We start from the raw sequence: 14,874 nt of genomic DNA, 5'->3' as shown, positions 1-14,874 counted from the left end.
GGGCTCCTATATTCTTCATACCTCTTTTTATCGAGGGCCACTATAAACTTTGATTTTGTAACCAAATGTGTTATTAAGTGCTTCTGGTTTCGAGAGGAAATTCTGATATTTATAATCTAATTTCAGTAGAACCAAATATGATGAATTAGGTTCACGAGACTTCCCTAAAAGTTACAAGCACCCATCATCTCTGAAAACATCTAACTCCAGGGCTTGGAGAAGAGTACCCTATACATTGCTTCACTACCAGCTAGCCATCCAGGGTCTCTTTGGAGCCTCCGTCCTCACTTTGTAGAACCAAGCTGCTCTGAGCTATCTGTCAGCATGAGGAACTACTCAAAACATGACACTGGGCTCATTGCTGAACTTGAACTCTCAGAAACAAAACGTATACATGAACTTTTAAAACGCAATACATTTGTAATCTAGGACCTTCCTATTTGTCAACAGGCTCTCATCTGTAATTTTTTTCACTCGCAACTTTCAAAATTATCCTTGGGTCCCATCCTCCCATTTTCATCTCTTTGGTGTTTTTCCCTGCTAACATTTAAAATTTAATAGATGTTGGCTTGTGCATGAATTTTAAATTTTATTTTACTTAATGACTCAAGCTTTTATAATACTGTTACAGAGTAGGGAGGATAAAGCAAAAGATAAGTTAATTGCACTTGAATGTGTTTTATTTTGAAGGCCTTAAATTCTTAGTAAAGCTCACATTTAAGCTTGGCTTCCTTAGAATAGAATAAATATGGCATCACATTTTGTTGTTCCAAGCTTAATCATGAAAATCTTTCATGTACTTCCAAAGAAATATCCACTTAAAACTGAAATTGCTTCCAAAACTTTAAAAAAGAAAGCTCTTAATAAAAATAATGACTTATTTTCTATTTTTTTGGAAAAAAACCCGAAGTCAATTACAATCACAACTACTGTTCTAAATATGGAAAAGACATACACATGTGATAAACTAAATGAGGTTTGTATGCCAAATATCATCACAGAAAGTAATGGGGTAGAGTAAACATTGTTCCTAGGAAATGTAAATATAGGAGGAAATTGCCAATTCATACGCCATAAATCTAAAGAGGACCTAGATTTTACCTCTGCATTTTTAATACAGAGATAATCTGCTAAGTAATAAAGAGGAAGCAGGGTTTCAGGTTGAGTGTAATCTGACTTAAGTTAGCAAACCATTTTCAAATGTGGAGATGTCACCATGGTATAGGAAACCTGGCTGGTCCTGACTAAAGCAAGGTACATGAGTGGTGGGCTTGATTCTATTGCTACTTAGTTATGTGACCTCGGTCAAATCAGTTCACATTTCTGGGCCTCAAGTTTTCATTTGTAAACAAGAGAGATGGTCTAGTGATCTCTATGCTCCTCTGAGGAATAAAATTTCTGTAATCATATGAGAATATCAGAAGCATCTGTTGACAAACCACTGATACATCACTGACACAATTCATTCTGATCCAGTCATTAATTCTAGTCCCCTACAGACGACTAGCGAAGGTTGGCTAGGTGATTTCCAATTACTCTATGTCCTTCATGTAATATAATAGCATTTCTTTAAAAAGATTCAATACTTAGTCATTTCAGAGATTCAGACAAGTCTTTCCTCCAATTTCTGAGACTCCTCTCCAGTACAATTGCCTTAGGAAGATTGGCTCTATGTCCTCTAACCTGCTCATTCGAAAGAAAATGGCTAATTTACTGGAACCTTTCTTCATAATACTATATCAAAGATCCTACCTGTCAACAACTTGACCTTGTTCTAGAAGATGCTGTCCATCAACAATGATCGAGTGTAAAATCTGCTGACGACTGAACATCTCTGCTTGAAACAACTGTTATTTTTAAAAAAGAAAAACAGAATTTAGAGTTCCTAATTTTAGTGACCAGTTCTCCAATAACCTTCCAAAAATTCTGGTTCAAGTGAGACTATGAAAAATATTTCCAGCCGAATCAGGTTGTGTATGAAAACCTGCAATGTAAGAATATTTTTAAACCATCAATTAAGATAAACTTAAAGATACAGTTTAGTTTTTGTTTACTAAAACTAAGTGACTAAAAGTAGAATTATGTTTCCCTTCTTCCTTTCAAAATCACCTAATAAAGTTAGTTAACACATAATTTGTATTCCGTTTTTTTTTTTATATGCAGAATATGGTCCATTTTCAGACAGAGAATCGCTTAAGACCTTTTAGAAAGTTGAAGAATGGAAAAAAATCCACCCTTTTTATAAACTCACTGTTTTTCAATTTAACTCAGTTAATAAAATTGTTTCCCTACTAAAAAAGCTCAAGAGAAAGTCTTTCAGATTTTCACTGTTTTTTAAACAGCTTTATTGAGATAGAATTCTATATCATACAATTCACCTATTTACAATTTAATGATTTTTATTATATGTCCAGAGTTACACAACCATCACCACAATCAATTTTAGACTATTGTCATAACTCTCCCAAAAAGCTCCACACTCATTAGCAATCACTCCCCATCTCCTTTCAATCCCCCCAGCCTTAGGGAGACACTGATCTATTTTCTGTCTCTATGGATTTGCCTACTCTGGATGTTTCATATCAATGGGATCAGGTAATTTACTGTCTTTTGTGACTGGCTTCTTTCCTCTTAGCATAACGTTTTCAAGGTTGATCCGTGCTGCGGCAGGTATGAGTAGTGTGTTCCTTTTTATTGCTGGATAGTACTCCACTAAGTGGATATACCACATTTTATTGTATTCATCATCAGTTAGCGGATGTCTGGGTCACCTCCACTTTTGGGCTATTATGAATAATGCTGCAATGAACAAAATTCTGGTACAAGCTTTCGTAGGGACATATATTTTCCTTTCTCTTGGGTGTATACCTAGGAGTGGAATTACTGGGTCACATGGTAATTCTATGTTTAACACTTTAAGGAACTGCCAAATTGTTTTCCAAAGTAGCTTCACCATTTTACATTCCCACCAGCAATGCATGAGGATTCCAATTTCTCTATTCCCTCATCAACACTTGTTTTCTTTTTCATTGTAGCCATCCTAGTGCGTGTGAAGTACTATCTCATTTTAGTTTTGATTCATTGTATATTACTTCATTGTTGGTCAACTCTATAAAACTGGACTTAAAAATCCCTTACACATATTTAAATTCCCTATTTTTAAAAGTTTAAGCAAAATGCCTTAAAATTAATTTCATTCTCTTTAAAGTCCAGCATTAAGCTTTTCTCTGCTTTAGCTGCATCCTATCTCTCCATTTGTGTATATTTCATAAACACGGGAACAACTTAGTTACACCAGTAAATAGCAAAATAGAGACTAATTGCAAATTGATTAATTTGCTTTTTGTATCTAATTCTTTCTCGATGTTTCTTGAGAAATGATTATAATGCAATTTGATCAAGAGGCACACCTGGAGATATTTGGTAGTTTGATTTCCTAGTATAAAATATGTATATGTTTTTTAAAGAACTCACAATTTTTATTTATCAAAGACTTTTTAATCAAAGCATAATCTCCTAAGCAACTAGCCTTGGCAAGATTAGTGTAGTCTGTAATTCAACTGGGAAATTATCTTACCACAATTCTGGCACCATACCTTGCAGGGTATTGAAGCCTGCCCCATGCTTATAACCAGCTATGGAATAAAGACTGGACTGCATTTTTGTGATTAAGATAGCGAAACTTCAAGCTTAAGAAAGAAGGCAAGAACATCGCATGCATTTGAGCAGATTCAGCACGCAGTATAGGACTTTCATGCTTCCACATGGCATTTTGCAGCATCTTCCAAAGGCCTAAAACAACTTCATCACCCAAAAATGTACTGGCATAACTTACCTCATGTGCTCTCTGCTGCTCCAAAAGATGCTGATAATTGCCTGAAATCTCCACTGCTAACTTCTGTTCCGTCTGAACTAGGAATTCCATCCATGTTTCACATTTTTCCAAGAAAGTTTGATGTTGTAGCAAAAATGACTGTAACTTACTGACAGAAGAAGGAAAATGAATAATGGTGATGCTGTCGCTTTTTTCTTATACCGTCAGCATATAAAACGAGATTAAATATTCTCTGTTCCAATGCTAATTTGACCTCCACAAAGCTTTCATGTTAGGTAGTAAAATTTTGTGAAAAATAAAAAGAAAATTGAAGAAAAGAAATTTAAATGACAAAATTATATATCTTTAATATATTCTTATATAAAAGTTTTTGTATAAGTTTTATATTCTTATAAAAATTTTTTGATTAAAACAGTATTCAGTACATTAAACATGGGAAATCACTTCCCATTTTGAGTTTCTCACTTTTAGTTCAAATTGTGTGAATAACATTGGAAAGACCTAGAATTTATAAATATACACAAATCGTGAACTTATTTCTACTGATGTTTCAGAGTAGCCAAAACATCTCTGGGTTACTCTACCTGAATCTTTCTGTAGTCTGGGAGGAGATCAGAGACCAGTGCCGGTTCAGATTCTGCATTCTTTTGATTTCTTTATCATTTAGGGGTAACCTGTATCCAAGCTCATTTAGTCGGTCTAAGTCTGGGACCATGCTGCTGAATTTTAGCATCTGTCCCTGAAAGCAAGATGCAAAACTAGATTTAGCACCACGGTCAGAAAAGGCAGAGCTCTTTCAGAAGTGCACAGCGAACTTCTGATTTCAGGAAGAAGCTGGTCTTTGGTTTCCTCTGCATTTCTAGGCCACCTCCTCGCAATCTCCAGTGCTGCAAAGAAAGCAAAGCTGCATCTCCTCATCAGCTTCCACTGCTGCTGCTGTTGTTGCTATAGCTACTCACCATCCCTTATTGAACATTTAACAGTTTACGTGTATTATTTACTTGATTTATTTACTCATAAGTAATTCTTGCTTGAACTGATAAAGGATGAAAATTGTGCTGATGACTGAAAGGACTTGTTTCTTTCCCTTTATATTTCATTATCCATGTTAATCTGCTCCTTTATTATTTAATAATAATATTAGTTAGAATAGTAATAGCTAACTAACATTTATTGAGCACATATGAACCAAGCATTGTTATAAGAGCTTTACAGGTAATAACTCATTTTATCCTCAAAACAACCCCATAAGGTAAGAACCACTACTGTTCCCAATTTACAGTGACGAAGAAGAGGCACAGACACTAAGTAAATTGCTCAAGGCCACCCAGCTAGTAAGTGGTAGAGCCAGGTAAACACGACTCGTTGGGTTCTCCTTGGATGGAACACAATCCCACCTGAGCTCCAAAATCACCACCCATTATCTTAAGAGCTTCAGTTTTAGGTCCTTGACCCCAACCCCAAAGTTGGTGAGACTCAACTGAGAAAGCAGTCTATGCTTTCAGATCGCTTTCCTCCCTTCACACACAGGACAGAGCTGCCTGTCCTGGTTTTCCTGTGGGCATTCGTAACTCCATCTAGGAAATCGGCTACGGGCAGGAGAAAAGGTCAGGACACCTTTGGCTGTGTGTGTGTCCACTCTGCGTGCTCTGCAAAAGGCTCATAACCCTGAAGAGAGAATAAATCTTGCCAACTGTCGAAGCCAAAAGCAAACTATTAGATGGCAGAATTTCCACGGGGAGACATCAGCAGTGAACAAAACTGACGCGCCACGGTCCTTCTCGTGGTGCTCCGAAAGAGTGAGACACTATTCCAGTAGCAGAGAGAACAGCAGCCACCTAGCACGTGAACATCCTTGGATGTTATGATGAAAGTCTGAAGAAAAATAACAGTGGGCTATGAAACTGTCACTGGGGGGCCTGACCATGGACAGAAGGGGAGCCTTTCTGAGAGTGACACTGAATAAAATGACCAGGAGTTGATGCCTTTTGGGGACAAGGAACGGATTCCAGAAAGCAGGGGATGGGCATCTTACACACAGACGCCGGGAAGCACTGCAGCTCCCAAGTGCCTGGAGAAGGAGACAGACGGAGGTGAAGGCGAGACCCTTAGGGAGGTGGAAGCCGGGTATTGCTGGTCTTGATACTTCACACAGATCTTTAGCCTGAGAGCAGCGGGAAGCCATGGAGGGTTTTAAGCAGAGGAATAACAGTAATAAAATTGTGCATGTCTATTGTACTATTTTATTTACTGTAAAGTAGTTCATAATTAAGTAAAACCTTTTAAAAGCAAAAGATCATTCTGGCAGCTATAGGTTGGAGGGAGAGAGGTCGCTGCAAGGAGGTCCACAGAGGCTGAGGCTGTGGCCTTGGCCCCTGAGCAAGATCGGACAGCTTAAAGTAGGAGTGGATGATGGTAGTGATGGAGATGGGAGGTTCAAGAGCTACGAAGGAGGTGATGGATTGGGCGCGGGGAGGGACCAGAGCTAGGAGGAGGAGGAGGGAGGTGGAATCCTAGCACTGCTCCCGGGGGTCTCCCATCACGGACCACGAGATCAGCTTGAGCTCAGTGCCATCTCTCCTCTCAAGAGAACAGGAAAGCAGAGCTGGCAAGAGTTTCCTTGGGAACAAAAAGTAGGCTTATGTCAGGAGTTTTGAGTTTTCTTTAGGATTTTGAAGATAGAAGATAGAAGATCTGGGACGAGGATTTGAACACACTTACCTTAAGTTCCTCCATTCTTTCCTGGATGGTCGAGAGGTCAGACGAGTGGCTAGGGTCCTGCCCTTGTAATATTTCTTCAGCTTCTACTATCCAGGCTTCCAAGGCTTCTAAACTCTTGGTAAAGGTTTCATAGTCAAGAACTCCAGCCTTTTTTTCACAAAAGAAAATTGGTATTTAGAAATCTAGTGAAAGGGGAAGTGGATATTAAAATTATTTTTCATATTCTCGTGCCAAATTGCCATTCTCAAGATGCCATTCCTAAAAAGACAAGGCTACAATAACTTAACTTTTCTTCTTTTTATTTATATAGTTTGCTTAACACTTAGAATTACTTCTACGTACCATTAAGTAACCAATTAAAGTTATTTTTTACATACATTATCAAACAGAAATATATTCTGATTCTTGCAAAAACTTGTCAGGTAAACATGACTGTTAACATTAAAGCCACTTAATGTCTATTAATTGAACATATTTTACCGTGGAAGGAAGCACTGATTTTGGGGCAAAAGTACATTGTAGAGAAAAGTGCAGGACTCCCACATTCCCTTGACCCCATTGGAACTTCCAAGTTTGTTTATTTTTTAACTTTCTGGTCTTGAAGGAGGCATTGTCTCGATGACGAAAAATTTTTCTTTTCCTGTGTTTATGCCCAGGTTTTATAGAATGCCCAGTTTATCACACCTGCTGAATGTGAGCTCTGTACCTGTAACATAGTCCGCTGTTTGCGAAGAGCCTGTTCTAGGGCACGTAAGTGTTGACTCAAACAGAGTTGATCGGACTGAATGGCTGATGCTGCCGAAGCATCTACTTGTTGCTTGAGTTGCTCTCCCAGCTCACGGAGAACGAAAAGGGAATCCTGAACTGTCCCCAGTCCTCTGAGGAGGTCCTACAGAAGATGAAAGCATGCCCATCGTGAAACCGCATGTTAAGTGTACTCCTTAGTATAAACAATTAGAAACACTCAATTCTTATTTGTCAAATCATTACACTAAATAACCTTCACCTGCAGGAAAAAAGAATCCAGAATTGAATTCCATTTTTAAAAACACGTATGTGTATTAACATTTCAAAAATGTACTATTCTGATTATAAAAGCTACATAGGTTCATTGTAGGACATCGGGGAAATGCAGAAAAACTTATATAAACAAGAAAAAAACGTTATCTACAAGTAGAGCCAATAACTGAAAACATCTTGGCAGTTTTTTCCTGCCTCTTCATGTAATTGGTATCAAATTGAAAACCCAGGGCTACATTTTACCTTTTTTGACTTCATATTATACACACGAGAGAGGAGCTATACGTGTGGTCCCATTTTAGTGGTTACAGCACACCCTCCCCTCCTGGTGGGTGCAGAAGCCTAGCTATGGCTCTGGGGAGCAGGAGGAAGAGGAGACTCGATCTCCGTTCTTTTCTGTGATTATCTCTTGCCTCCATTTTTTGTGGGACCCTTTTATATGCTCCAAATTAATAAGCTGGTGGAAACTCCCTGGTTCTGGTTTCCATCTGCCTCTGAGGGATGACAACTGACGGATTCTTCCACCTGTTGCTGGTGCCCCACCAGATACAGAGAGAGCAGAGCCTGCTACACCCGTGCAGGGGCTACAGTGAGAAGGGGAAAAACAAAGGGCAACTTTAACCCTGACAGAGAGATCAGAAAATTCACAGCAATCATCTCGAGCACTAGACTCTAGAACAGGCATATCTCAACGAAGGAGGACTGAAAATTGAAAATGACAAATTGTATAAAGATAAACTATGTGGAAAGAGCAAAAAAAAGCACAGAATTTACCGTAAATCTTAAACTTTAGCTTTAAAGTGATTATTCATTTTTCATGTGAAGGTCTTAGAGTGGGTTAAACTTTTATTTATGTGCTTTTTATAACTTGCCTAATTCTAATAACTGATTTGGGAAAGTTTATAAGAAGGTCTTTGAAATAAATTCATTAAAATAGAGACAAATAAGGATAAATAGTAAGAGGCATGTGATAGGTGAAACGAGAGAAGAATTGTTCCTGAAAACCTTAAGTAGGTTATTGGCAGCTGCAGTGAAAAAGAGAAATATTAAAAAGCTATTAAAAAGAAGTATACCCATAAATCAGGAAAGAAAGACCTCTTCCTACCATTAAGTTCTTAGAAGAAATTATTATGTTGATGCTTACATAAGAGATAATGGACCTCACTGGACAATACCTTGGAACAGTGGATTTTTAAAAGATGTAACATTACTCTTCATACGGTCATTTCTTATATTGACCATCTCTGTAAAAACAGATAGCCTAAGTCTTTCACATGGACTGTATTTCATTAGGAAAAATGGGAAAACAACTCTTTAGAGATAAAACAACGGGAGGGGATCTCTTAAATCTGTTACATGTGCAACTGTGTTCTGAAAACCTAGCAGGCTCTCTGATACTCGAAACAATTACTTTTGGATAGTTGTCTCACATAGAGACATAACAAAAGCTTAAACACAGCAGCACCAACCCTGCTAAACTTGAGAAGTCTAAGCTTGGCAAGTTGGTAACACGCGATAGTTCTTGAACATACGTTGCAATCTTGAATCCATGTGGCAACTTCGTCGTCCGCGATGTCCTTGTCAGTGGCTGCCTTCAAGAGCTCATTGGTTCGACCCTCCTGCTGTTGAACTGTAGCAGCACACTGTTTGGAGTAGTCTTTGTATCTCTGCCAAAGCTGAAGTAGGGCCTTGCTGGCGTGCAGCTGCTCTGCGATCTCTTCCAGCAAGTGATTCCATCTGGAAATGATAGCCAACACTCATGGGCTGATTCCCACCTCTCACCAAATGCGGTTATTTACTATTTTATTTTTCATGATCCTGGTTCATGTGAATATGGAAATAATGCAGATGTCTCATTTCTATTGAACGTAATAAAAAGTAACATTTCACTCTCATATTTCAAGGGTAGGTAGTAGAAATGAGGTCAATCTTGGGGTATACCGCAGTTCTAATTCCTTTCTAAATATCTTCACTACATTTACTTATCCTTAAGTTCATTTTGTGAAAATTAAAACGTTCATAGAATAGAACCTATAAAGCTGAAATTCAAAATGCCAGTGTTTTAATTGTACTGTTAGTTATAATAAGATCGTGATATGAATAATGAACAACAGTGTAAAACCGGCATGTTCCATACCTCATATTGACTTCTTTTAGCGTATTGGTAAGAGTTTCTGTCACAGGCGGGTGACTCTCTTTTAACAGTTGGTTGGTGACAGAGCCAAATTTCTGTAAGCTCTTTTCCTGCTTTTCTAGATCATCTTGAAGATTCTGCCCAAAGGAAAAGTGCCACAGATGACATAACAGGATCTAAAACTTCTAATGATCAAGTTTAAGAGTAATTTATAGCTGTTTTCATAGATATGAACATACAAATACAAAAACCGTGACTTTGCCCCAATGCTTTATGAGCTTTCTTTAGATAACCATTTTTTCTTTTTTATGAGTTTGTTCTTATGGGTGTGAGGAGGGTTCTTAACAATTGAGACTTCTTGGAGTGGGAGCTGGAACTCTGCTGGGAAAGCTCACACGGGGAGCCCCGTCCACCATCGAGGAGGAAGGTGTGGGACTGCTGGGTGTGCAATCCATCGTACTGTGGTCCTCTCTGCTGCTCAAGGTCAAAGCCCAGATCTCTACTTTATTACTTACCCAAAGTTGCTGTACCAGAAATCCCTGATAGTGAGACTTTAAGAAGTCATGGCTTTTCTGAGTACCAGCTCTAAGTTCTATCTCTGATGTTCTTCCTTGCAAAGAATATTTATTAGGCAGGCTATAGGCTTGGTGGAGTCGTCTACCAAGAACCAGTGAAGAAAGATATTTCCCTGGAAATGTTGCTGAAGTGACAGACTCAGTTCTTAGTAAAACTCCATAGGTGAAGCAGGCTGCAAAAATCCAGTCCTACTCAACACTGATAATATGGTTGCCATCAAATCAAAATATATAAGGAATAGACCCTGAATCCTTTCATATCTTAAGACAGAAGATATGAAACACAGAGTAAGCTCAATTAAGAAGTACTTCTAACCTCCTCAAAGTTATAAAATATCTTTTTAAACTTAACTATTCTCAAAATAAGTTTTAATGATTCTTAGTATCTGCAACAACTATTTTAAGGTTTAAAGAAATTTAACCTTGTACTTTGTATGTACAAGGTTACAAAGTACATACTCTGTATGTACTTTGACTTCCCTGGCGGCCCAGTGGTTAAGACTCCGCACTTCCAATGGAGGGGGCGCAGGTTCGATCCCTGGTGGGGAACTAAGATCCCACGTGCCGTGCGGCGCAGACACACGCACACGCACACGCACACACACAAAAGAAGGAAACTGTATATGCTCATTTTATCCTTCCTCCCTCCTGCCTCACCCAAAAAAAGGGCATTCCCTTCAGAAAGTCTGCATATCATGTCAGCAACATATAAACTTTGGTTGCCAAGCCAGGGACGTGGACCGATGTAAGAAGGGTACATGCGAGGCTGTCATCCCATCCCTTAGGGTCTGACTTGCCCATCCCACAGGCTGTGTTATGGAGCCAGGGAGAAAGGGCAATGGCAGGTGAGAGCACCCAGCGCCCAGGTGTGCAGGCGAGTGAGGGCAGTAGCTGATTGAGAGCAGTGACCTAGGAGAGGACAGTGTGCCCTTTAAGTCAAACAGCAGCAATGCCCTCCTGGATGAATACAGTGATGATGGACACACAGGAAACCAAGCAGTAAGTGCTAGAAAAGGAGGATTACGTGTACACAACATTGACATTCTGCTGAACGCAAAGAAAACAACTTAATGGTTTAAAATTTTATGACTTTTGCTATTTTTCTTTTTGTTTTCTTTTTAATCCTGTAGAATGTGTTTAGAAAAGCAGGATAAAAAAAGAAAAAGGAAAGACATAAAAGGCAGCAATAATGGATCCAGGAGATTGATTTGGGTATAAAATCATTTTATAAAATACATTCATGGGGATATTTATATAATTAAAAAAATCATTTAGTTATATACCAGTTATTCCAGAATTTGGTATCCACAGGCAAGTTTGGTTATGTAACAAAGAAAGCAGGCAAAATTAATTTTAAATATTTTTAAAATAATTAAATGTAAACAATATAATACACCAATTATTCCAGGATGATGTTCGCATTTGCTCATTTTTAAAAAATTTTTCTCAAATTAAAAAGGATGTTAAGGATGGGTTCAATTCATCCCTTACCTGAAGACTGTCTACCTGAACTTGCACAGCTTCTAAAGAGCCGGTCAGCAGACGGAATCGGGAGAGAGAGTATCTGGCCTCCATGAGGTAACTGTTTATCTCATCAAAGGCCACTTTGTGGCAGCTCCACTGGTCCAGCACAGACTTCAGCAGGATCTTTAATTGCCCAACCTTTTGAAAGAGACAGAGGCTTCTTATAATTGCATAATATTTAAGTGATAAAATATATAAATATATATTGCATTGATGGGAAAAATATGAACATTTAAGAACTTCATTGGGATTTCAGGCATTATAAATAAACTCAAATTTAAAAAAAGATTTGAAAAGTAAAATGTAGCAATGTTGAAATTTAAGCCTTTCATACTTTTGATCACACAGTCTAAATTAAAATGCTTAAAAAGGTTATATATATAACCTTTACCTATAGTATATATTATTTATATGTATTACAATATAAAAGTGATAAAAGGTCAGTATATTTAATACCACAGTTTAGGAGACATATTAAATGAGTGTTTTAAATGCATTAACCCACTTTATCCTCATTACAACCTTATGAGGTAGATGGAATCATTATGCTCACCTTATATTAAGGAAACTGAGGGACAAAGAGGTTATAAAAATCACCTGAGATCATACTGTTAGAGTGTGAAAGATCTAGATGTAAATCTAGGCATACTGGTCCCAAGAAATGAAACCTATCTATCATCTGTCCATCTACTTACCTATCTATTTATCTATCTAACTATCTACCTATCGATCCACCCCAGGAATATAAAAGCTCTCTCTCTCGCGCTCTCTCTCTCTCTCTCACACACACACACACATACTCAAATGAATATCTTAAGACAAAACATCCAAGAACATTCTTTCCTGTACTTATCTGCAACAGAAAAGGTTTTAGTTTGATCTGTATCATTTAGAAATATACCTGCTTTGGACTTCCTGGATTTCACTCCTAATCTTTTCAATATGGAGTAAGTATGGCCATGATTAAGCAAAGAGATCATATAAATTAATTTGCAACTGAATTCTCTGCTCTTTTTCTTAGCATAACCAAAAATGTTGAAACCAATCGAGGTACTATCACATGGGCCAAAGGCCTAAGAAAATGCTGCCGCAGAAATGAGGCAACACTCCCATGTACAGGCAGGTGCCAGGGCCTGTCCTAGGAAAGTCAGGAACAAACATGAACGTAAAGCCAAGAGATCAAGAATTTCTAAATCGTCTATTTCTTCCTTGTATTATTTTTGTTTGTTTTTCATGAGAAGATGTTTCTGTGAAAGAACCACTCAATTTATTTAGATGGTGAATTGTTTCCAAAGAATTGTGATGATTTATAAAAGTGCATAACATAAAATGAACTAGATTGAAAATCGGGTTAAAGATAAGGTAATTAGAAAGCTGCCCTCGGAGACCATCGCATGGGCTGTGAGAAGCGGTTTGCTGTACACCCTTGGTCCCTGTCCCTTAACCTGTTGGTGTCTCAGCCCTCACCTGTGGAAAGTGCGGGCAGGAGCCACTGGCACAGGTGTGTGCAGAGCAGGAGTTGTTGTTACATGTATTCTTCTTACTGGGGGATTCAGCCCTCTATTCAGCACATAATGTCAAACGTCTTCACAGAGCTTACATTTTAGTGAGAGAATTTAAATAAACGAGTAGACTATCTCATATGTTAGAAGTTGATAAATAATACAGATAAAAGCAAAGCAGAGAAGAGAGTCAGGGAATGTAAGGGGAGGATGCGAAGGCTGTCATTTAAAACAAGGCGGTCAGGAAAGCCCTCCCTGAAATGGCGAATTTAAACAAGGACTTGGAGGAGAGGGAGTGACCATGTGGATATTAGGGAGAGGGGGCTCCGGGCAGAGGGAAGAGCCAGTACAAAGTCCCCGAGTGTGGGCCACACCATTGGGTTCCAGACTAGGGGAGACCAGAAGCACGAGGAACCTGTAGGCTGGCAGCAGGAGCCGCATGGCTTTGGCCTCATTCTGAATGAGACAGGGAGATACTGCGGGGTTGCGAGCAGAGGACTGGTGTGACCTGACTTCCATTTTAACAGGACTTCTCAGGAGGCACGGAGACTATTTAGGAGGCCATTAAAATAATCAAAGCAAGCAGTGACGGTGATTTAGACCTAGGTGCTAGTTGCACAGATGGAGGGCAGAGGCTGGATTCTAGATCTATCCTGAAAATAGGGCTGACAAGATTGTTGATGGACTCGATGTGGGTCTCAGGGAAAGAGAAGAGTGAAGAATGACTCCATAGGTTTCAGCCCATGCAACTGGACGGGTAGAGTTGTCAAGAACTGAGGTGGCAGGAAGTATAGGTTTGTGGGGGAAGAATGGGAGTTGGTTTGGGCAGGAAGTTTGAGATGTCTAATGGTCATGCAAGTGGAGATGTCTACAGAGGACTTCCTTCTGTGTCTGTCTCTGTCTATAGTTTAGGCGAGAAATCCAGTCTGAGGATACACATCTGAGAACCATCTGTGCCTAGATGGTATCTATGGACATGGGAATGGATAAGATTATTAAGAAAGGCATGTTCATAGTAATGTTAATTATAGGAAACATCCGAAGCTAGGCTCTTTAAAAGAAGGTTAATAAAGTGGACTTAACACTACCAATAGATGCTGTGTAGATTCCGTGATTATTTACTTATTTATATTAGGAAAACCAAAACCCATGTCACATTTGGACATGAGATGGCAAGCACGGTCTTGGAGGCAGCTCTCCACAAGAAACGTTACCATGTGGTCTAAATTTGCCCAGGTGTGGTTGAGATCCTGAAGCGTGCTCGTGACAATGCCAGAGACTTCTTCTTTCTTGTTCTGAATCAAAGCAAGTCCATTCTGCTCAATTTTCTCTACCTCTTTTTCTTTTGCTTTAATCAAATCTTCCAGATCCTGAAAGATGAAGAAACAGTCATTTTAAATTATTCCATTATGGAACTCTGGGGTACACTGAAATTGAGCCATTATAGTCTCACAGCCAAAAAATCTTTTATTAATCTGAAAAGCTTATCATTCTCAGAAGAGGGTCTCCAGAGTGATACTTCTTCTTACATTTAAATTTTTAAAATTCTCTTTTCATTCCATG

General features: G+C 38.7%; 1 protein-coding gene across 10 annotated transcripts in view; it reads right to left on the bottom strand.

Moving 5' to 3' along the window:
- Positions 1-14,874, bottom strand: part of SYNE1 (spectrin repeat containing nuclear envelope protein 1) — a 442,116-nt gene that overhangs the window by 82,589 nt on the left and 344,653 nt on the right. For all 10 annotated transcript variants that reach the window (XM_082474323.1, XM_082474327.1, XM_082474328.1 and 7 more), the window contains 9 exons: positions 14,526-14,681; positions 11,777-11,947; positions 9,714-9,847; positions 9,109-9,313; positions 7,263-7,445; positions 6,557-6,703; positions 4,420-4,574; positions 3,836-3,983; positions 1,753-1,847 (listed from right to left, as the gene is read on the bottom strand). In XM_082474323.1, coding sequence (XP_082330449.1) covers positions 1,753-1,847; positions 3,836-3,983; positions 4,420-4,574; positions 6,557-6,703; positions 7,263-7,445; positions 9,109-9,313; positions 9,714-9,847; positions 11,777-11,947; positions 14,526-14,681 — 1,394 coding nt within the window. The remainder of the gene's footprint in view (positions 1-1,752; positions 1,848-3,835; positions 3,984-4,419; positions 4,575-6,556; positions 6,704-7,262; positions 7,446-9,108; positions 9,314-9,713; positions 9,848-11,776; positions 11,948-14,525; positions 14,682-14,874) is intronic.

This window comes from Balaenoptera physalus, assembly GCF_965194825.1.
Source record: "Balaenoptera physalus genome assembly, chromosome: 9".
NCBI lineage: Eukaryota > Metazoa > Chordata > Mammalia > Artiodactyla > Balaenopteridae > Balaenoptera > Balaenoptera physalus.
The sequence above is the reverse complement of the archived record's forward strand: the minus strand, read 5'-3'. Positions and strand labels throughout refer to the sequence as shown.